We start from the raw sequence: 24,690 nt of genomic DNA on the forward strand, positions 1-24,690 counted from the left end.
CACTTTAAGTCTACCCTCTTGACGTTCATAAAAACATCACTAAACATCACTCGATGATTATTACTTGCTAATGAAGGGATACCTGGTACATGAAATGACACAAACACAGAAGGAAATTGAGAAAATCATAACATCAAACAAATGACGAGAACATTTTCAATCCTCATTACCTCCAGCATGGCTGACAATGTCACTGCAGAACAAAACAGAAGAACTTTTAAAAACATGGCCAAACCCAAACACACACATTAAAAAAACACCTTGTTGAGATGTTGCTGTTGCTGAGATCTGATAATGCCTACATCAATGTCAGCCAGGAATAAAAAGGCTCAAAGCTAAAGTCACAAAATATGCAGGCAAGTTAGACTCATATGGATGTCCCAAAACTTCACAACACTCTAACAAGAGACCTAGACGGTTTCATGCTCACCTGAGTATCGCAAATTCATCTTCCACAAATTCTTGCCGACTATTACCTAGGCAGAACGTAGTGCCAAAAGTGGGAGGGTTTCGGGGAGCCTTAGGTGAGCATTATTTCCATTTTTATGTTATATCCAACACGCGACAATACCTGCCAAGTTCGTATGAAATTTGACCAGGTGTTCCCAATCCCCCCCCCCCAAAAAAAAAAAAAGAAAAAGAAAACTGTGATTGCTGGTCTTTGGTTCAAGCGCGCTAAAAGCAGCAAAAGTCTGGAATGTGCTGTCACCATCACCAGCTGATATTACAAATTACATCATTCAAGATAACCCATTTCTTCACGTGTGATTTGTACCATAAATAATGCCCAAACAGACAAGAATCTTGTCCAATAGCGTATCTTACTATCAAGTACGACAGAATACACACATTCACAGGACATTTACAAATGTGTCTATTTATCCTTCATTCATTGTATTTGTCCACACACATGCCTGATAACAGTCATACATTAATTCCCTGTATGTGGGATCCGGACATATACACATGGGTGGCAACTACAATTGTACTTCTCGTTTATCACAACTGGAATCCTTTGGATTCTAGTGAAGATACAATACATTGGCCATGCACAGAGTTTAGAGTAAAACCTGCCAGCCCTGTACACTGTGGATAGTCAGGGCAAACCTACTGTTGGACTAAAATCCAAATGAAATTCCTTTGATAGTAAATATAGCAGTGAGTGGTTTACCTCAGTACAGTAGGGATTCACTAAAGAGTATGCAACAGAAATGTGATACAAGCTACTTTGGCACTTCAATCAAATCACAAAGGGGACCTTCACCAAGGCAATCATATCAACCCATTTGTGTCACTTGACAACCAAACACAATTAAGGTACTGATGCTTTCCTAAATATTCCACACATTAGTGGAGCATGGGACTCGAAGACTCACCCACAACTACAGACTGTATGATGGGTGAACAGGAATTTGGTTGGCTACAGAGTTCACCCCCTACACACCCTGTGTGCTGGATCCCTGTGGAAAGTCTACAGAGGGGTTAGAAACTAGCAGGCAATGGGTTAAAAAAGAATAAACTTTCCTACAACTTACACAATAGACAATCAGCTAGACACCTGTATGATATTTGCAGAGCTGCCAACTAGTACGGATTTTCCGTAATTGGTACTGAAAATAACCACCATTACGGAAGTACGGAATGTCGCCTATAAATTACGGATTTCGGGAATTCCGATAATGCACTATCGCCTATGCAGCAAGCACTACATAATGTACATGCATGCGGCTGGCTTCCCTGCTTCTTCCCGGCGCGCCCGCCGCCCGCGCTCCCTGCGATGAATGGCACACACACAGTTTCATTCTCCAGCCCGCATTGCGTGTGTGTGTGGGCACGACGTGTGTGCGTATGTAGCTTCCCTGCCTTGTGTACGGTGAAGTGTGTACAGCTGTAGATGGCTACGCTGCGTGCAGTGGATTCGATACACGTTGCAGCTCGGTATTCAAGCAACTGCACATGTTATGGATTTGAGACAAGGTCGGCCAAAGCGAATTCGCCGTGAGTCCAATTCATAACGGTTGCAGAGCTCTGACTACATTTTCCCACATTATTATACGTTTATAGTTTATCGTCAAATGAGAAATTATCGTTATGTTTTACTTTCAAAGAACTGATATCGTGTGTATTTCTAATAAAATCGATATATAATGTCTTCTTCATATTATTTCATGTGTTAAAGCTGTCTGTTGATTTTAAGTCATTGATTCAACGTACATGTAGATGCCCTTTTGACTATTAATCATTATCTATTTTTTTTTTTTATTGATAGGGTTTCATACATTTCCATTTTCTATGTGGCTACAATCGAATCTGACAGGTTTTCAGTTTTTCTAATTTACCACCGTGAGCTCCGTATTGTAAATTAAACCTTTCCAACCTCCGCCCTCAATGATATTGAGTGGGGCGAGTCGAGTTGGGGGCGAATCGAGTAGGGGCGAATCGATTTAGGGCGAGTCGAACATGTGGACAATTTAGAATGTAAACAGCGCACGTTGCACGTGAAGCTGAGGCCTGATTGAACATTCGTACAGAGTGCCGTGGATACATGCGTGGATTTGTGTTTGGACTTTGTCTTTGCCCTTGGTGTATTACTGTCTTGAAGTTGGAACTTGGAAACATGGCTACCTCTTCTGATTCTACATCAAAACGAGTGAAAAAGCAACAGACTTTTAGGGAGGACTACCACAGAAAATGGCAGTTCATCATACCATCAAAAAGGAGCAACAACTATGCGCGATGTACACTGTGTTCATCTGACTTCTCAATAGGACACGGAGGAGCAAATGACATTCAAGCGCACATTAAGTCAATGAAGCATCGATCCGCTGCGGAAGCCAGCGAAAGTAACCGGGGTGGCAACATCGCAAAATACCTTGTCCCCAAAGACAATGCAGTTATTAGAGCAGAGGTTCTCATGACGCAGTTCTTGATCGAACATAATGTACCTTTCGCGGCATCAGATCATTTATCAAGCTCGATGAAGGAAATGTTTCCTGACAGTAAAGTTGCGGCAGAGTTTGCCTGTCGTCGAACCAAGACCACTGCTATTGCTCGGACATTGGGCCAAGAAGCTAGAGGTGAGTAAAAATAAATAGAATACACGTGCAAAAATCTAAAGACAAGTTAGGCCTAGCATCTATATAAACTATGCATGTATTATGTATAGTCTAGAGAGTGAAGATAAGAGATCTTGATCTAGTAGACCTGAGTGATCTTAATCAGGGTTGGCGTGGTTTAAAACAAAGTGTTTTAGAACACGTTTTAAAACGTTTTGAAACAAAAAAAAAATACAATAAAAAAATCTTCCCAACCCTGATCATGATGATACTAGACTAGGTCTATATTTCTTCTTGGTAATCAAATGCTGGAGTACTTTATTCTCCAGACTCTTAGATCCTCAAATGTATATGCAAGCTCCATGCTGATACAATAACACATGATAAAAAGAATTAGTAGTTGTAACAGTCACAATTGCAATATTATCGTTAAAAATTATTGTTACAGTATATGCACTTGCCACCATATATTTATTACTTTTCCCCAAATCTTTGAGGCATGTATTGTAACGACAGTATGTTCGTCGCTTTGCAGTGGTGCTTCCTCGTGTACATATGTGTGTGGATGGTTCCCCGTGTGGATTATTATGTACATGTACATTACACACGAGTGTGGCTGTATCCAGCAGCTAGGACCATATGGCTACAACCACACTCGTGTGGCTGGATGGTACAGACATGACACATGCGTGTGGTTGTATACACTGCCTATTAGGCACTATTAATAACTACTTTCTAGCATTCTTTTACTCTGTCTAGAGTCTTGACACTCGAGATCAAATTCTAGAAAATCAAATTGAAGAGGGTTAAGTAAAAAATAGCAAGCAAAGAACTACAGTCTGTAGAGTGAGTTTCAGACTTGAGCAGCAACAGGAAATAGAAATAAACTTTTCCTCAGCTTCTTTCAGCTTTGATCCAGTGACATGTGTACTCAAGTTTAGCTACATAATGTGAGCCCAGTGAGGCATCTTCAGTTTAGAATAATTTGCCAATTAACAAATCAAAGTAATATTTCCTCACAAATTTGCACACTTGCCCTAACAATTATTATATAGTATTTAATAAGGTGAAATGATACAGGCTGTTATTTGTCAAATAAAAAATAACTATTGTATGAGATCAATCTAGTTATAAAAAAATTCCAGATTATGATAACAACAGGATTGTTATACCATTGTTCTTGTACTGTAATGATGATGAAAATGTTGAAACAGAAAATAGTAACTACGGGTATCAACAGATGGTTAGTAGATTATTGCGTGCATTTAAGATTTTTTTTTTTAATGTTTAGAATTAAGAGATTTTTTTTTCTCTCTCTCATTTTTAGGAGATATCCTGTGCAAGATCAGAGAGAGGCCATTTTCCATTTCAACAGATGGAAGTTCTGATCGAGGAGCTGAGCAGCAGCTTTACCCCATAATCGTCCGGTACTTCGATTGTGATACTCGACATGTCGTCAGTGTACTATTGGAGATAGCAACAACAACTGAACAATCAACTAGGAGGAACATTTTTCAACTCCTTGACCATGTTCTGAAAGAAAACAACATTCCATGGAGCAATGTCATTTGCTTTTCTGCAGATAACGCCGCAGTGATTATGGGCGTCCACAACGGAGTTGCAGCCTTTGTAAGGAAGGAGAACTCTCAGGTGTTTGTACATAGCTGTCCTTGCCACCTTCTACACTTGGCTGCTGAGAAAGGAGCTCAGGAACTTCCTTGCTCACCTGCGGACTTGTTGATTCCTGTGTTTTACTTCTTAGAGAAGTCCAGCAAGCGACACAAAGAATTCAAAGCGGTTCAGGCTTGCTGTGGTGCGGAGCAACATAGTATACTGAAGCATGTCTGCACAAGATGGCTTTCTCTCGAGCGTGCTGTGGATCGACTGTTAGAGCAGTGGGAACCCCTTGTGGAATATTTTCAGAAGGAGTCTAAAGTACCGTCAGGAGGAAGAAAGCGAAAGGATGATGATCAGGAGCAGACAGAAGAAAAGAAAATGAAGACTGCTCCAACAGGTGAAGTACAACCAAAGAAGAAATCTGTCCAGGCTTCAAAGAGCATCTCACAAGCTTCCTGTCAATCATCCAGCACACTGGCACAAAAAACAGTACCAGCAAGCACAGTGAGTTGTCCAGCCAAAGGGGCTGTGGCTTCAGGGTTGTCAGCTTCTAGTAAGTCCAGCATCTCTTTTGCAAGCAGCAAAAAAAACTTCTTCTACATCATCTGTAATGAAAGGAGGGAGTATTGTTCCTGCCATGAGACACACACCATCATCAAGTAACAAAAAGACTTCTGCTACATCATCTGTTGTGAAAGGAGGGAGTACTGTTCTCGGAGCAAATGTTATTCCTGCCAGGAGACACTCACCATCATCAAGCAGCAAGAAGACTGCAACTACATCATCTGTGTCAACCAGTAGAGTCACTTCTGTACAAAGCTGTTCTTCTGGAGCATCAAGACCATCAAGTAAAACTGAGACAGCACCATCAAAGAAGAAAGGAAAAATCTGTGCAGGAACAAAAAACAGTCCAAAATGTCAGAGTTCAACATCTACATCACCATCAGTGACTTCAGCTGAAGCCAAAGCAGCAGCTATCCATGCCAACCTGACTCAAGATAAATACAAGCTGTATTGTCTGTTTCTCCAAAATACAATTCCCATTTTCAACAAGTTGAATGTTGAGTTGCAAGAGGAGGCCCCCAAGATCCATGTGCTGTTGGATAGATTACATTTCTTTTTGAGGCAACTGCTGATGAGGTTTGTAAAGCCGGCAGTCCTCATGAAAACAGCATTGCCCCAAGAGTGTGATTACAAGTGCAAAGAAAATCAGAGGGCAGATGACGATTTGATCCTGGGTAGTAAAGTGAGAGACATCCTGTCCACAGGTCAGATCACAGATGAACAGAGGTCAGAATTCTTTTCCTCTGTTAGAAACTACTTCGTTGCAGTTTCAAATTATGTTGTCTCCAAGTTTCCCCTTAAGGATGAATTGCTCATGCATGCAAGAGTTGCCAATCCAACGAAAAGGTGTGACATGTCGTTCTTTTCAGTAAAGTACTTTGTTCAACGTTTCCACTTCATGGAAGATGCCTTGGACCAGCTTGAGTTGGAGTTTGCCAGCTACCAGAGTGATTGTATGGTAGACAGCCTTCCTGAAGAAAGAGTAGACTTGACCTGGTCAACACTGTCACAGATGCAGGACAAATCCTCTGGTGAACTGAAATATGGTAATCTGGCCAAAGTTATGCATCTAATTCTGTCCATCGCACACAGTAATGCTTCTGATGAGCGACTCTTCAGTATGGTCAGGAAGAACATGACTGAATTTAGACCCAGTCTAGGAACTCAAACTCTTTCTGACCTTCTAACCCAGAAGATGGCCAGCCAAGCAAAGGGAGAGGCCTGCTTTCAAGCAAAGTTTAGCGACAAGGTGTTGGAGAAGTGCAAAGGAGCAACCATGTCATTTGTAAAGCACACATAGGACAATTGAAGTGACACACAAACTGAACATAACTGTTTCATCAGACATCCGCCTTGTTGACTGTTTTCTTTTTCTATGCCTACGTAGTGCTTTACATGAACATTATGAACTCAAAAGAGTAGAAATCTTCTATGGACAGAGAGAGACTTTGTATAGCTGGATCATTGACTTTGTGCAGCATGACTGTGTGAAGAGGGTAAGATATAAAAATTTCCACCTCTGTTTGATATACCAGTACAGTTTACATGACATGCAGTACAAGTATGTATGTGACAAAGATGATTACATCATGTGTGCACTACATCCCACAGTGTTGTGGCATTTTTTGGTTGTTTTTTTTTTTGTGTGTGTTTTTTGTTAATTCATAGCGCTGCGTAGGAAATTACTGATTTCTTCCCAAAATTACTGATTTTGAGCCTTGTGAGTACTGATTTCCACTTCTGAAGGTTGGCAGCTCTGTATTTGCAGCATCAAACATACAATCATATGTCTCAAAGATGTAGCAAAACATATTCACAGACCTAAACCATTGCCTGTGGTAGAAACTCCAGACAAACCTGTACAATCCTATGGGGCTTATAGAATCTCATAGGACTTTGGTTAACTGGAAGCACTTCAGATTAACGCACAAAATATTTGTCTTCCCCTCAATTGAACACACAACATACATGACATAATAATAATGTCTTATTTATCCAGGGTAGCCTCTTCAGTGTTGCCACTGTTCTTACCAGAGGGCTCTGACATTATTATTATTAACCTGGCATTGCCAGGTACCCATTTATACACCTGGGGCGAGAGGGACATAGTGGGTAAAAACATCTTGTCCAAGGACGTAAGCACTGGGTGGGATTGAAACTCAGGTCCTCCAATTAGGAGCCAGGAGTCGTATCCACTATGCCACAGTGCCCCCACATATTCAACATAAACAACATACATTGCTCGACAGAAGAACAAAATGTCCTGTCATTATGAAAGCACTCTAAGACAAGTCTGTGAAGGCGAGGATCTTACTAAAACATGGCGAAATTCTCAATAAAACATGCACGGAGCATTAAATAGAACTTGATATTAAAAGTCAGTCTGCAACCTAAATCTACACATATTAACGGAGATAAATGACCTACAAAAAAGGGTAATAATCAGGGTAAAGCACAATTGAGTGATATATCTTACAGCCCTTTTCTATATATCTATCTCTCCCTTACATTTGTCAATCTATCCTAACCTTCATCTCTCCTCTTGACCCTGATGCTTAGTAAGACCTTTAAGGTCCTTCTCTCTCCTCACGGCTCTCCTTACTTTCTCCACTCAAAGAAGTCAACGTCCGTGAGATCCTTGTAGAGCTTTTCTTTCTCCTCTTTGGTCAGGTTGTAGATCGGTGGGCGGCATGGGCCCAGGTCCGGCCCAACGAATGAAAAGATGGCCTTGCCCACACCTGGATGACCCCCTGGAGCCAGAATGAAAGGAGAGAGGAAAGTGAAACAGTTTCACATTTGTTCATTGTTTAAAGGGGTGATTTGTTTTGGTTGAGATGAGGGATTCAGATTTTAGTGCTTTGCGAGATAATTAGAAATTACCTATGAGATATTAAAAAGCATACAATTTTATGAAGAATTCAAAGTTTAATTCATGGAAATTGGTTTTGAAATCGCTGAGATATAAAGAAAAATAGACAAAGTGGTCCTAATAAAAGATGGATCCCACCTTTATTAGGACTTCTTTGGTTTTGGATATCTATGCCATTTCAAAACCAATTTTCATCAAACTTTGAATTCCTCTTTAGAATTGCTCTCTTATATTTCACAAGAGGTTTTTCATCATCTCACAAAAAAGGTTGGAAACATGAAGTCTCACCTCAATCAAAACTATACAATCCCTTTAAATGTATAATGCCCCCCAAAATAACAAATATCAAGACCTCACAGTGCCTCACCCTGTATGCATTCATATTTTCATTTTTTTTTTAAATTCAGTGCCATCATTGTCAATGATGAGTATTGTATGATTGTTAATCCCTATTACTTGTTTAATCATACAAAGACAAAGAAGAGAGGATATACTATACATTAAAGCATATCATACACTCTGTCAATACTGACTGTGTGAAAAATAATCAACAAATATTCTGAATATAAGATACTCACACAAGTGATGGCTCTGCCAAGATTAAAAGTCATCTACCAATTTAAGTTGAACTGAATCACTGTGTGGACTTTTGGATGTCATTTTCTTTCTTGTCATCAGATGACTTCAAGTCCTACACACCCTATTCTAGACAGCAGCATGCTAACCACTGAATGCGACCTGCGACCTTTGCCATGTTCATGTCCATGGCAGATTTCCCAGTGGTTAATTCAAGGTTGCACTCACCATACTTTTTCAGGACAGACACGAGAGCTTGGATTCGAAACTGTGCAGGGAGATCAGAAAGTGAAATGAATTCACATGTTTGAACAAAAGTACAAAACAGATCTCACTCAGTGTCTCTGAAAGAACCATAATATGGACACAGTCAAAACTTTGCCATTAAAACATAGAATCCTGTCAAATTTCTATGAGAAAGGAGGAACAGATGCATAGTGACAGTCATATACTGATACTTACAAACCAAATCTGAGTGAGGCTTTCACTTTGCCTTTTTTTTTTTTTGCATATAAAATTCATAATACAGTTAAACCTGTCTATAGCGGCCACCCAAGGGAAACGAAAAGAGTGGCCGACATACAAGTAGACAGGTGATCGTTATAGACAGGTTATACAACTTTGTGTGCATTGCCTACATGTACATGTATCATTGTTGTATACATCTATATAAAGTACTTACATGCATGTACATGCATGTGTACACATAAGCACATGTGTGTTTCATGCATTGAACAATGCCGGTGTTTATGAAATTGTTACACAGTAGCATGTACTGTGTACAGTCGTAAAGAAAGCTATGACTGAATGAGTGATGAATGCAGCGCTGGCGATCACTGATCGTTGCCCATGAATGACTGGCATGGCTACAAAGCAGAAAACACACTGAATTATCAGCTCCGCTACGGCTCCATCAGGTCTGTGGCTGCTACATACACATTAAAATCTACCGCGGGAAACAAAATTTGTGGCCTTTGGCCGCGTTAGACAGGTGGCCACTATACACAGGGCTTTTATCTCGGGGGGGGGGGGGGGGGGAGATTTTTCAGTGGCCGCTATAGACAGGTGGCCGCTAAGGCAGGTTTGACTGTATTTCAGCTCCTGACACATGGTGCACATGAGAGTGTTTAGATAGTCCTACATGATATCATACTTTGTGTATCTTAAACAACTATTTGCATTTTTGTCAAGAAATTTTAGTTCATGGTTTTCTGTGCAAGAGCAAGTGTTATCAAAGTTTTGACATATATTTCAAATGAGAGATTCACTGCATACCTCCATCATATCAAAATATTCCAGTCAGAGTGAAAAATCCTTGAGGTTTCACCTATTTGCAACATGACAAGTTAAATTACTAAGCACACTGACTCCACTAGTCATTTGCTGAATTAAAAACAAAACAAAACAAAAAACATGCCACTTTCTCTGTGAAACATCAATATGGCTAATAGAAGAGAGGGCTACTATCTCTGTGGGCTCAGCTTGGTGCAAACTGTCTGCTGCCCTCACCTGTTCTTTCCTTGCCTCTTCAATGTTGCCGACCTCAAAAGCTTTTATCAGTCTGGCAGCCGTCTTGCCTTGGTAGTTCCAAGTACTGGGTGGGAAATAGATGAAAATGTGCTGTTGTAGCCCATATCTTTCACAGGAGGTGTGCACATACTGCATAAAAGTTTCTTATTGGTTTGAATGACAGAAGAGTGCTTGTCACACACAAAATGCCTCAATATAGGATTTAAATGTGTAACATATTGAACTATGTACTCGGTACTTATTCTATGGAACTGAAAGTTGGCATAATAATTACCCAGAATCTTCTCCATATAGCCTATAACTGTATTTACTAAAGCTTGCTCCAAACTTGGTATACCCAAAAACATGCATTGCTTTCATTTGGCAACATTATCAACAGTAATGTCCTGATACCCCCATCTTACTACGAAGGCGACCATGGCAGCCATGGCGATCTGTGAAAAATTTACTAATCATGGCCCAATTGCCCTCAATCTCCATTTTTGGCCTGCAAGGCGATCACATCACAGCTTCTCTATGCTCAACCAGTGCTGAAGACGATAGTGCCATGACGATAGTACAATGCTGCCACATTGGTGCCGCTTTTCCAGGCCGAGACATGTTGCTTTTGCGATCAAAACAATCATAATATGATATCCGTATGCTCATCACGACCTTGCTACAGCTGTGCTACGTTCAGAGCAACTACAAAATTATGTTAATGTTGGGCTCATGCTACTCGAGTATTCATCGTATCCCACTTGGACGCATTCTGAATCACGGTAAATGGGGCAAAACATACATGCAATACGGGGGTGGAAAACACGAAGTCAGGCCCTATGAAATCTGCAAAAAATTTCATCACAAATTTTCCCACTGACAAATGTTTGAATAGAAGTGAAATGGGCTGTTTATTAACTTCATGACAAACTTGACTAATTACCCCCTTTTCATGATCATACAATACTTTACAGCATGACAACTATGAGAATATATCACAGAAAAACTTGTGAAATTGATACATAAAGTAAAGACATACCTGCCAATTGTTGCTTCTCCACCTAGGGTCAATGCTGGCAAGAGTTGCTGTAAACAATAATGTAGAAAGTAGTATGTCTCATTTCAAAGAATATCATCTGGTAAGTTCTTCAAACCCTCTTTACATTATAGCACCAATCCACATCACAGTAACATTGTCTTTGATAGATAACGAATTACAAATTAATTGAATTCATTCAACAAAAAATGGGATAAAGAACTGATATAATGTAAGAAATAGATAATTTTTAAGTTGCACATGAAATTCAAACTGATGCACTAACTCGTACCGACTGGCCGCAAGGTATCTGAGAACTGGTATCCAAATTTACTCATATATTGGGTCAGTGCCAACCAGTAAAATCCATACAATTACAAAAATTTCCTGAGATGCACAATACTAACAAGTTCTAGACACTCAAGGTATGTTGAACAGCGAATTACAAGTATAATTCACTTGGTCTTGGGTTTGCTTGTTTTTTTAGCCAACATCAAAATATAAATCTAAGATATTTCACCATAATTTTCAAACATACCTCATCCATGCCATACATAAATTGGCAATATTTGGCGACATGTGCATGACACCGTCCGTACTCGTAGAGATCCGCAGATGTGTACTTTACACCACAGAGTGTGGGTATAAGATTATCAGCAAAGATGGTTTTTACAAGGCCTTCAAGGGTGACTGTACAAAGGATTAAAAAAAAAAGATTAATCACAATCTGATAAAAAAGGTCACATTTACGTGTACACACACACACACACACACTTGTATATACACATGCCACTATGCACGTGAAGTTGATGGCATGCAGTGTCATTTTATGAGGTCAGTGATTCTGTTAAAATATACTTATGTCCAAAAACATGTGATACTATATGCATCTGACATTACACTGGTGTTACTCATGAATGGACTGGCATCTATTATCCCATTGAGGACGCAATGATTTTGTTACAACATGCATTTCACATAGACACCTGCCCGAGTATACTCGGGACTTGTCCTCAATGGGTTAACATGGTGATTCATCGATCTGGTGTATATGTTATTGTGGTTGTATACAAAGAAGTTATAAATCAAGAGTGCCTCATTTCCCCTTCTTTCACAAAAGCTTGGATTAGGGGAGCAGTTGCCTTAATATTCTTTACAGTCAGCTGTCAACAGAATGTTTAAAAATCATAAAATTGAACAAAATATACTAGCTCAGGTTCATAATGGGCTCGTATAAAAAGAAAAGGTGTGTATATTTCACTATAAACAAGCTGGACAAGACAAAGAGAGAGACCTGTGTATAATGAATGTACGCTACGACACATAAGCCTAGGGAGTACGAAAAATAACAAATATTCACATATGGTCCAATTAATTCTACAATAATGATTATGATAAAGTATGATGGTTCTCTTTCCCCAAGGTTGCCTCTTGTATTGTCACTGCCCTACCAGAGGAAGTTATGAGCCCAAGCATTGCAAGGCACTCATTTATACTCATGGGTCAAGAGGGATATTGTGGGAAAAGCATCTTGTGTAAGGCTGAATGCACCAATTAGGGTTCGAAGATCAAGTGGGAAAGAATGTCAATATGGGTACCTGGCCATTTTTACTCCTTCCTAGAAAAAACTAGAAATGTCGCTACAGCGACTGGTCATACCCCCGCCAAACAACATTTCATAAGCTTTGGTCAAAACAACATTTCATAAGCTTTGGTCAAAAAACTGAGGAAGTAGTTAAATCCGCAAGATCTTTCCTTGATCTTCTGCCATTAATATGCCGTTACCATGGCAACGTACTTTCGGGTACTGTCGAAAAATGCGTCTTGCACATCTACAACCAAAGGCACACATCTGTACCAAGTTTCATGGAAATTGGGCAAAAACTGAGGAAGTAGTTTGCAACACAAAATTTTCCATCATTTTGGCTCATAATATGTGAGCTGTTACCATGGCAACATACTTTTTGTCACTGTCAAGAAATGTGTCATGCTGACCTATATCCTAAGACAAACATTCAATATGAATTCCATGAGAATTGGAAGAACACTGATGAAGCAGTTTTGCCATGAAGCATTTTGCCCTATATTTTACCAATAACATGCCGTTACCATGGCAACGCACTTTTTGCCACTGCGGAAATATGTGTCTTGCACATTAACATATTCAGATGAACATCTGTACCTAATTTCATAAAAATTGATCAAAAACTGTGGGAGGAGTTCGCGACGCAAGATTTGTACCCATTTTTGCCCATAATATGCCGTTACCATGGCAACGTACTTTTGGGTACTGTCAAAAAATACGTCTTGCACATCTACAACCCAAGACACACATCTGTGCCAAGTTTTATGGGAATCGGTTGAAAACTGAGGAAGCAGTTCGCGACGCAAGATTTGCAACGGACCGACCGCCCGACCGCCCAACCGACCGCCCGACCGACCGCCCGACCGCCCAACTGTCCGCTGATTCCTATATACCCCCTTCAAACTTCGTTTGGCGGGGGTATAAAAACTGATATCTCTCTCATTGTGTCTAGTGATCCTTGAGCACTTTGTGACTTCGTAAGTATGATATCAAGGGCAGACCAATTTCATCATCTTTCTCACAGATCCCCAAAAACAAAAACATGGACCGTCCATATCTGAAGGTTATCTGAGGTTAGTCGTGCATTCAAGCAACACTACATATCACCAGGTGAGAATCAGATGGGATTTATTGCAGTTTTTGGGGGTATTGAGTTACTGGTATTATGTTGTAGAGATCGATCTCCTGTACATTATAGTGTCAATTTTGATTCATCTTTATTTTCAGTAAATGTTAAAATTGAAAACCACAAGGGTGTTATAATTGTACCCCCTATTTGGAACTAATAAATGCTTATACATCTTCATAATTTTGTTTGAATAATCTTTTTTAATTTCATGAAAATTGATTTTTGTTTTTACTCACACTCAAATCTTAGAACGCAATAGCGCCCTTCTGGCTCTCAGCTGACAATATGTGTGAAGTATTCAGCCCAAATATAGGGTATTAGTCCATGGGCCAGGCCAGATATTGGTACCATCTGAGGTGGCAAAACCATTTTGGTGTCATTTTGTTTGTCGGGCATAGATATGCTTATCAAGCTATGATAGCATTTCCAAATGAGTAGCTTAGTCATAGTAAATGAATTTTTAACCAATTTGGTCTCGTTGTTATATCCCTATACTTCTGAATCGAAACTAACCGCTATACAAAGAAGAGCACTGTCTTCTGTATGTTTCATAGAGCTGAAAAATGCAGCTCTATGGTATGTTCACAGGTGTTCTGTAGTAAACGCGGTGCGCTTAGTCTTTATTCAAGGCAGCGAAGGGAATATCCAAAGATTATGATGTCCACAGCGCTTAGTCTTTATTCTAGACGGCGAAGGGAATATCCAAAGCGTATGATACAGTGTATATCCTTTTATCTAAAAACAACAACAACAACAAAAGCAATTCCTCGTGAATTTTACCGTATCTTTCAATTATTTATCATTTTCCGGGCAAAAACGCTACGGTGAAAACGATGATACCAAGCCAATGTCGCTTTATTTCCCTCCAACAATATATTCATTTCCCTCCAACTACGATACATTATAATGAATGATATTGTAAATGAACAGAGTAATTTTTGTTTAAAACTGATGTATTTGTTGATAGGGTAGTATAAAAACAGTATAGATAATCCCTTTTAAGAGGAACTTTAGATATGATAATGGTACATTGGTCTAGATAAAGACTAAGCGCACCGTGTGACAGCTGTGGACATCATAACCCTTTGGATATTCCCTTCGCTGCCTTGAATAAAGACTAAGCGCACCGCGTTTACAACAGAACACCTGTGGACATACAGAAGGCAGTGCTCTTCTTTGTATAGCGGTTTAGTTTCGATTCAGAAGTATAGGGATATAAAAACGAGACCAAATTGGTTAAAAATTCATTTATTATGACTAAGCTACTAATGCTATCATAGCTCGATAAGCATATATATGCCCGACAAACAAACTGACACCAAAAAGGTTGTGCCACCTCAGATGGTACCAACAACCCATTTTTCGGGTCTTGGCCCACGGACTAATACTCACACATATTGACACAGAGGAGGAATACAAACACACTCATATAGATTTCAGAGTATTTCCCACTCACTTGCCATGTTGCCCACCATGAAGGGGTTGTGGTAGTAGAAGAACGGAGTGTGTGGTGCAGCCGATGCCACTTGCTGAAGGTACTTAACCAGCGAATCTGAAAATTGCATTCAACAAAGTCTCAATTACCATCTACACACTGTGTACAGGAGTGGTTCTTACAGCATTAACATTATTTGGTACTGGAAGGTCAATTAACATTTGTTACCCTCTAGGAACTGCAAGTTCAGATGTAAAGGTTTGTATGTGAAACTATGTGAAGATTTGTACGTGAAATTTTGTTTTTAATCAAACTCATGAACAAACAAACAAACAAACATCTACAATCTCATAGAAAGCTATTTAGTACATAGTAAATTGCATGAACAGGAGATGTAGGTTGGTTCCTAAATTTCTACGAGCTCTCTTTTAAAGACTGGGTTACCATTTCATCATTTCAGAGTTGACATGGACAATCAAACAAGAATTGTGGTTTCATAGCTGATAGTGTCAGGAACAACTCATATCAGTACCACATTTCACAATCTGTGACCCCATGATATTCACTGAAGCTGTACAACATTTCAACTTTTCATGTGCAAAGTTGGCACGCCCGACTCAGTCAAAGGCGTGCCAACTTTGCATATTCTGCTCAAATGCACAAACCTGCTGAAAGAAATTGATAAATCGCCAAATGCCACAGTACAATGAAAGTGTTTCTCACGATTCTGTTCCTCTCACACATAGCTTGCATTTTATGTGGTGATTGACTAGTATGCAGCGTTTCCTACTGGATTTGCGAGTAAAGTTTCTGTCATTGTTTTGTATGCAAAAGTCATGCCTTTACAATAATGTAGCTCCTGGTAATTTGAAAGAAAAACAGTCATAGATTTGTCATACAATTTACATCAAAGCAAAGCCTGGCATTTTTTCTTTACAACTTTGCTCACTACATATTCAGCTCAATATAAATCTATATAAGTTATGTAGATTTGAAAAACAGAATGTTTTCCCAAAGTATGACTACATTGGTGTCTCAGTATAATGTGGCATACAGGGGGTTTCCACCATGGCACATAAAGAGTTAATCCTGATATGAGGATGACAAACCACCAAGCATTTGAGCTTCACTTCTGTGGTAGCATCTTTCAAGCGCTACACGTTACAACTATGAACGATGTCTATATGTAGCCATTTTTATTCATTTACCTGGGCCCCGTTTTATCAAAAGATATAATCGATTATAAAATTCCTTAACACACAGGTAGCCAAAGACTTATGATAGAAATCAACTATATAATCAATTATAACTCTTCATAAAACAGAGCCCTGATATTACAGTTACTACAGGAGCAGGTAATACAACTCACCCGTATTTGAAGGCTTGTAAAAAAGGGGTGGAAGGGTGGCTATTGCATCTGCTCCATGCTCCTCAGCATGTCTGGCCTGTATTGTTATGGAGACATAAAAAAGTGCACAGGAACAAACTGATTACATCAATTTCATCACAGGGGTGTCAGTTTGACATATTTTCTACCACACAAATCAGATTTCTCTGGGTCTATCCCAATGTATGCAAATGTATTAGAAATGTCCTCTGCAACGCAACAGAAACAGTGTACAGTATCCCCCGTTGTTACAAAATCTCTGCCACAGAGTCTAACCATGAAAAACATCTACACAAGATATGAAAACAATCCTTCAAGAAATGTGGCTACAGCACACATGAGCAGACCAAGCATTTTGTATGAAGACAGAACAAGTGCGGATACTGTCACCTCATGAAGGCAGCATCATCAAAAATACTGTGTTCCACCATGAAGCACCTCCATACAAGTTTTTGAAGAAAACCAACTACGAAATACATGGACAGTAGAGCATACACGGGAAATACATCATGGTGGCAACCTCTGACCTCATAGAAGGCAGAAAATTGAGTGCAGTGTCACCAAAAACTGTAGGGTTTATATTTGACTATGATAAAAGAGCTGTACAAAATCTGAACAAAATCTGTCTGGAAATGAGGCGAGTAGAATGCAAACAGGCAGACCCTAAAATTTAACCTCTTTGGGTGTGAAACAAGATGGGACAAGCCAGGGCACTATCACCAAAAGTCATAGGCAGCTAAATTTAAATGATACAGAATTTTGATAAAATCCATCAAGAAATACAGCCCATAGGCCACACTCAAGACAGCAACCAAAGAAAGAGAGAGAAAAAAAAGACCTTTGATCCTATGCAAGGCAAAACACAAGGTGCAGCATCACCAAAAAATTCACAATAATAAAAAAAAAACATGGGGGCTAAGTTTCACCATAGAGCACCTCCTATACGAATTAAAAAAAAAAAATTAAAAAATCCATCAAATAATCATGCATGGTAGAGCATGCACATACACAAAAAAAAGAAGAAGAATACATTAAACATGATGGCAAACTTTGAACATGTAAAATGTAGAACATTGGGGGAATTTATAAGAGACAGAAGAAAAAAAACACATATCAGAATCAGTCATATGGAAACTCCAATCAGCCGTAAGATCAATAGGAACCAGACACTGCTTTATAAGCTGACTGTGTGAAAATAAGAATGTTGCACTCCCTTGTCTGGCGGTACACAAAACACATCACTTCCAGTAGAGTGGGAGGTCTAGAGGAGGTGGTTAAACAGAGCGTGACATATTCAGGATTAGGTAGGGCGAGATAAGGGATGGAAAATACTAAAAATAAAGTCTCTATCTCAAGGATATTGTAACAATTGCACTTGAACTGGCAAAAATGAACATACTGATCTACTGAATTTTAATGAAATCATCATTTTATTATTCCATGAAGCATGTATGTTCATGCAGTAGGATTCAATTGAAACATTTCTGATGCATTGAACATCACTAGGGTTGAAAGACTTTTGAGTCAGAATTAAAACAACAACTAAAAACTACTAGGAGACGAAAGGCAACACAAACGATATAAATCTTGCACATATGCTTTATAAATATGTAATCTGCATGCTCTCTCACTGATAAATAAAAACAAAGATTATGAAAGTAATAAGAAATTATGGACAATGGGACTAAACACCATGATGGAAGTGTACAAGACATACAACTCTTGACTGGGTAGAAAGTTTAGAATGTGATTAAGATGTTACATGAGATGGAATGGTTAAAGTGAACTACACACTAGCAGAGTATTGTTATATCTGACCATTTCTTGCATGTCTTTCAGATTTGTAGCACCCACATGGATGATCACCGCTTGAAACCTGTCAAAATGTAAACAGAGCACAGAAATAAAGTCATTAGAGGAAGCGGCATAAGGCTAATAATATATCATTCCTACAAACATGGATGACCTTGTGATAAGGAAGAATATCTCTATTTGACACTCCCTACAAAATAGTCTGTTTCAAGCCTGACGATTCCTGTACCAATAATCTTCACCACAGTGAAGCACTCAGCCGGAAGAAACCAACTCTGCTGGGATAACAAGGTAAAAAGCAAAGAGAACATCTTGCAGAAAACAACTGAATATTGTCATTTCAACTATCTTCAGACCCCGAGCAACATGTATGCGTTTTTTCCTCACTTTTTTTCCTTTTTTTTTTTTTTTACAGACATATCACCAAATGATGGCATGTTTGGATCACCAGCACTTCATAGAATGCACACAATCCTAAAAGATTTGAAGTGGATTATTTATTTTACTTGGTGGGGTTGACAAGTTGATCACAGGCATTCACTCTAAATATTACATTTACTTTATTATTGATACTATTGCTTAAGCCTTGACTATATCTTCTTTAACCTATACTTTGCAGTTGAAGGGTTTGTTCTAGTCTTTTTTTCTTCTTCTTTCTCTTCTTCTCTTTCTTCCTCAAACCTCCGAGGATCGTTGTCTTTGTTGCATATTCCTGTCTATTCTGTTACCTCTTTATCACGCTATAGTCTTGTTTCCTCTTGTGTCATCTAGTCAGTTTTTTTTCCCTAAAAAGTAGTCTTGTTGCTGTCCCAGTCCTGTTTTATGCTCATTACTATGTTTGTTGTTGTTTTATGTATAACTGTTTGTTCGTCTGTCTCTCAGTGGGCTGCCAAACTTTTTTGTGACAAACTTTTTGTGCCCATTTGTTGTTGTTTTCAATTCAATTTTTGCATTGGACTTATACAAGAGGGGCCCACACTCTACAAGCTTTGTCTTTTTAGAGGGTCCCTCCGTTTTTTTCACACGGTGCATATACAGAGACTCCAACCCAAAGTACCTTCTGATCTGGAGATTCTCCCGCCTGAAACCCCTAGCAAACGGGAGACTCAAAGTTGACGTGTGCGAAGCGTGAAATTCCCAGGGACCTAAATGCTCTCTGGTGGTATCTAAGGCTTATTTTTTTCAACATACGATAGAAATATGTAAAAAATCCTTTCCAACAGGAGACAAAGAGCCAGGGCGGGAGAAATCAAATCTCAAACGGGAGAACGGGAGATTTTGCAAAAATGGGTTTTCGGCGGGAGATCTCCCGTCGAAAACGGGAGAGTTGGAGTCTCTGCATATATTGAAAAGTATTTCACTTTCGTTATCTTAGCAATTATTGCAATGTATCGCTACTATTAGTTTTTTTTTTTCTTTTATTGTAGTCTTCTTTGTACAATTGTATGCATTGTTTCTGTCACTCAAGAAAGTGAGATTTATGTTATGTTTGTATATTGTGGAAAAAACGAATAAATATGAACTTGAACTTGAACTTGAACTTTTGTAAATACACTATGTAATGAAAGTGTCACGATCTCTGCACACTCACATTGGATATTGCTATTAAACATAGAATGGTAAATCCATCACAGTTGACCATTGAATGTGGTAGTTGATCACTTCGTTCATTTCTACAGACTTGACAATTCAGATTTACATGTAGTGTTGTTGCTTTTTATTACTTCTTTCAGTAAATAACATGACAAATGCAACAAAGAGAATTTTTCTAGGCACAGTGTACATACGTGCATGTGTTCGCACATGATATTCTAGATAGATTTATAACGTATGTGCAACGTCACGATGCCATATATTACTACATTGTACCCTTGACCCCTTAATAGTCTATGTTTAGTGAATTCACACAATTGTGTACATGAGCCAAAAAGCATTTAATATTCACATTAACTTGTTGGGGCTAAGGAAATTGTACACCACAAACACAAGAAAAAAAACCAACAACACACAAGAGACCCAGCAGTGCTCACCAGAGCAGTGCATTTTGCCTTCATAGCCCTTCACTGGAGGCAATCTATAGCAAATATGTCAAAATTCAGAAGCTGTATTGACAAAAACCCAAAATACTATTAGTTATCCCCTGCTTGTTCACGAAATACGAGCAAATATCTACGGTCTGGTGCCATATTCCATGAGGCCGAAGGCCGAATGGAATATGGCACCAGACTGCAGATATTTCCCATATTTCGTAAGAACAAGCAGGGGGTAACAATTTTATCTTTTAGTGTAAGTGCTAACCTTCTTCTCGCTGATTTCCCCTCGTGAATGATGTTGAAATCGCCAGCTGTCAGCCATGACCATGTTGACTTAGGCCTATACGTTACGTCTCGCGAGCTGATTACTGCATGCGATGCGCGCATGTACGTACACGCCATAAGATACTGCAGTGCAGTAGCCAGATAGATATAAGTTGCTGTTGTTTATCAAGCGTCTAGTGGTCTCTGGTTATGTGCGCAATACGCTCGAGGACCGCGCGCTGTCCATTTGTTTTGTACAGGACTAGCGCGCACTTTCCTATTAAGCGTCTTTGGTACACGCGCAGCTGGCTGTGTAATACAGTATCATGACGTCATATCCACGTAATACGGGATATATTAAGTGGTTGATTGACCAATGAGATTACAGAATTCACGATCACTAAAAGATAAATATATATTTGCCCTGAGTGGCATGAGCGAACAGCACACGTACACACACACGAAAAAAAAACCACAACAACATTGATTTTTTTTAATCCCATAATTCAACTCATCTAAGTCTGTACACTCAGCTGCCAAGTGTCATGTTCTGGTCATTTTTTTTTTTACACGTGGTTTCATTTGCAACACAGTGATCCTTTTTTCTTTTCATTCCAGCTTGACTGCTTGAAATTCTCAAGACAATAGTCCTGCGCGGCGTGAGTGAATGGTTTTAAATAAAACCGACAACTCCAGTGTGTGAATGACGCCCAAGATTGCTGCATGCCCCTTATGGTTAACACCCTCCTAATTTGCGGATCGAGGCATAAAACAAACCATCCAAAGCTGGTAGTCTTTATTGACACTACAGCAATGTTAGATAGAATAATGGTTGAGTACAACATTGAGCTCGGGGAAATCAATTGCTTACCTGTTCTTCCCGAGAGATATCCATTTTTCTGTAAGTTTATTTCTTTCAGCAATGGTCATTGACAAACCCTCTCCTGTGGTTCCATTCACTATAGGGGAGAAGAAGAGGAGACATATTCCATATCACATCGCAATTGTTAACAGCATTGCTAGAAATTGGTACTAGTGTGACAACAGAAGTAGTACTGTTTCTTTTTACTCTTCTCTGTATTGGGGGTGGTGAAGTAGTTCAAAGTTGATTAATAGCCCTTCACTATTCTATTTCATACTTTAGAAGTCCATGAAATCCAAGCAAGCATTTTTATTCACTTATCAGGAATAGTTTTGCACAACATTTAAGAGTACTGAATAACAATTTAAATTTGTTTTTACAATTAGAATAAAACCAAGTCAAATTCAACAAATGACAGACAATTTTAACACAGTGCCGTAAATGAATTTTCACAAATATCACACCAGGGGACATTTCATGAAGTATTTTGGTTAGATATTTTTCTGACAAACTGTTACAAGCTACTGAAATCCTTGCATCTGATTGGCTGAGAGCAAATTGGTCTGACAAATGCTTCATGAAATGCCCCCAGGTGTACCTTTTTGCATATCAAAATTAATACAGTGTATGAACCTTTCTATTACAATATCTTACATTCTAGTACTTTCTCCTTGATTTTATTCCTGTCATCTTACCAAACACACAGGTCACGTCATTGGCCAACAACATCTCAATGTATGCTTCTAGAATGTTGTAATTTACTTCCCTGTGAAGAGTAGAAAAAAAGAGAACAAATATCAAGTTCTAGTGACATCAATTTATCATAATTTTAGTCAGCTTAAATCCTGAATGATACTAATGTCAGAAGATACACACTGTGTACTCTCAGTTCACCGGTTAAGACACAACTGCAGGTTTATAGCAGGTACAGAATAGGGCCCCATTTCATAAAACTTGTGTTCAATAACAAGTTACGATAGTTGTTACAAGCTCCTGAAATGCTTGCATCTGATTGGCTGAGAGCAAATTTGTCATAGAAATGTGGCATTTGTTACTGATAACAAGCTTTATGAGATGGGACCCAGGTGATACACCCACATGGGATATAGCTACCTTGATACTTAACACCACCAGCACACACATAATGTTAGAGGGAACAATAAGCCAGTTTGGGGTTCCAGGTTGCGCATGAGCAGAAAAAGGTCATCTGTACCGAGAGACAGGTTGGTTTTTAAATTCACTGAAATAGGTATCTGTGATGCAATGATTATTCATGCAATCCTTATTAATGATGCCTGCCAGTACATCCACCTGACAGCAAGCCTGGGTTGGCAATGGATGTTAACAGAAAAAAGTTTGTTAATATACAAATGATGCACAGGATAGAGTGCATTAGTGTAGGCGTATAGTGCACTCGAGGGTATTTACAATTGTGAAACATGCACGAGGCGAAGCCGAGTGCTTGTTGCACTACATTGTAAATACCCGATAGTGAGCTATACGCCTCCACTAACGCCACGAAATAATCCTGTGCATCATTTGTTTTATAAAATGGGTCGAAAATTCGAAAACTAACAGCATTTTTCAGCGTTTTTCACGTACCTTTGAGGGTCAAGACGTCCGAAGATGTTCATCCCAAACATTTACGCACGTCGCACTCGGAAATCCCGCACATATTTGTATGATGGGGGGTTGGGTTTCCGGACACTTAAGTTCCCGCATGAAAACTTACTTACTTTACATAGAATATGCACCCTTTACCTTAAAGACTTGATATAGACTCCTCATATAGGCCTACTAGACAACATACTTTGAAAACGGCGTGAGAATTAACCTGCTAAATCGTTGGATTTGCCCTTCAAAGTGACTCCATGTACGCGTCCGGTCCCACAACGCTTGGTCTACTGTACTGTACAAAGTGTACGTAAGTAGAGTTACGTACGCCACACATATGCACAAGGCAAGAAAGGCCGGCGGCCGGCAGCCTGAACTAGAAGTTGTTTACTGGATTGACAGCGCGTATGCATGCAATTCAAAGGAGCCGCCGCGCGCACAGACGATCGGCAATAGGATTTAACACGCAGTGCAATGGGACTGAGTAACCAAAGCACACGCGACTCATTTCAGCGCTTCCTATTGGCTACATTCTTGAACCCATTTTATAATGTATTCAATACAGCACAATGAAATGGATGCTTCCCAAAGTGTTGACTAACGAACTATTCTGCTCACTTGACTCCGCATCAGGTTCATTCTTTGTTTGAATACAAGTTCCATAAATTGCTTTGTTGGGCAAGCTGAAGCATAGAGTCGCTTTGAATCGAGTGAAGTGCCTAACTAACTGAGAAAAATGAAAGGTCATTTGTACCCATGTGCACATGAGCTATCTCCGAACTGGCTTATTGATTTTACTTGTTTCATCAAAGTCATCATATCACATTGTTTCATCATATTATGACATTTTTCTTCTGAAGTGACTCAGAGTGACTAAACAATTTCTGGAAAATTCCTCATGGACCTTTTTTTTTAAAATATGAAATGAAATCAAACTTTTCTTTACAAAGGATTTTGTATTCTCAATGCTACAATGCCACTAACAAAGGCACACATACTATTGTCAGGATGCTACACAAAAAAAAAAAAAAATCTGCTTGCCTCTAGCTACTACAACTTACTGTAGGGCAAGTAATATGAATAAAAACCAACCTGTTGAACATTTGGGCTCTTGCCCCAAATTCAGGCAAGAGGAACAAAACATGTTTCACTGAGTGCTCGTATGCAAACCGCATATATATGCGCAGCTTGAACTCACAAGTTCATTGACGCTGTCTACCAAAAGATCAGAAATCCTTTAAAAATCCATAAAAATTCCTGGATCACTACCAAAGTTTAATAAGCTGTTCCTTGTGTCATTATCAACCTTTCCTGTTTCATCCAAATCTGTTCACAACTTTTT

At 39.2% G+C, this 24,690-nt stretch overlaps 2 protein-coding genes across 2 annotated transcripts; one reads left to right on the plus strand and one right to left on the minus strand.

The window, feature by feature from the left end:
- Positions 1-652: 652 nt before the first annotated feature.
- Positions 653-24,451, minus strand: LOC139741486 (N-acetylneuraminate lyase B-like). Its single transcript, XM_071652071.1, has 11 exons — positions 24,441-24,451; positions 22,430-22,500; positions 21,744-21,831; positions 18,582-18,639; positions 16,746-16,821; positions 15,398-15,493; positions 11,766-11,917; positions 11,231-11,277; positions 10,192-10,276; positions 8,845-8,950; positions 653-7,987 (listed from the first exon to the last, which is right to left on the minus strand). Exons 1-11 carry the CDS (start codon positions 24,449-24,451, stop codon positions 7,836-7,838), a joined length of 942 nt encoding a protein of 313 aa, XP_071508172.1. The 3' UTR covers positions 653-7,835.
- On the plus strand, positions 2,618-6,537 carry LOC139741485 (uncharacterized). The gene is made up of 3 exons (XM_071652070.1): positions 2,618-3,077; positions 4,384-5,226; positions 5,372-6,537. Exons 1-3 carry the CDS (start codon positions 2,618-2,620, stop codon positions 6,535-6,537), a joined length of 2,469 nt encoding a protein of 822 aa, XP_071508171.1.
- Positions 24,452-24,690: the final 239 nt, after the last annotated feature.

The sequence above is a fragment of the Diadema antillarum genome, unplaced genomic scaffold, assembly GCF_040938485.1.
Source record: "Diadema antillarum isolate AM-2024a unplaced genomic scaffold, OU_Dant_1.0 seq00000931_RagTag, whole genome shotgun sequence".
Lineage (NCBI taxonomy): Eukaryota > Metazoa > Echinodermata > Echinoidea > Diadematoida > Diadematidae > Diadema > Diadema antillarum.

What these genes read in the sequence shown, in the direction of transcription:
- LOC139741485 (XM_071652070.1), top strand. Translation starts at nt 2,618, where the DNA reads ATGGCTACCTCTTCTGATTCTACATCAAAACGAGTGAAAAAGCAACAG. An exon ending in ATTGGGCCAAGAAGCTAGAG is followed by an intron (nt 3,078 to 4,383) that starts GTGAGTAAAAAT and finishes TCTCATTTTTAG; the next exon opens with GAGATATCCTGTGCAAGATC. An exon ending in TTCAGGGTTGTCAGCTTCTA is followed by an intron (nt 5,227 to 5,371) that starts GTAAGTCCAGCA and finishes CTGTTGTGAAAG; the next exon opens with GAGGGAGTACTGTTCTCGGA.
- LOC139741486 (XM_071652071.1), bottom strand. An exon ending in GGAGAAGCAACAATTGGCAG is followed by an intron (nt 10,277 to 11,230) that starts GTATGTCTTTAC and finishes TTTCCCACCCAG; the next exon opens with TACTTGGAACTACCAAGGCA. An exon ending in GAACATGGCAAAGGTCGCAG is followed by an intron (nt 7,988 to 8,844) that starts GTCGCATTCAGT and finishes TTCTGGCTCCAG; the next exon opens with GGGGTCATCCAGGTGTGGGC.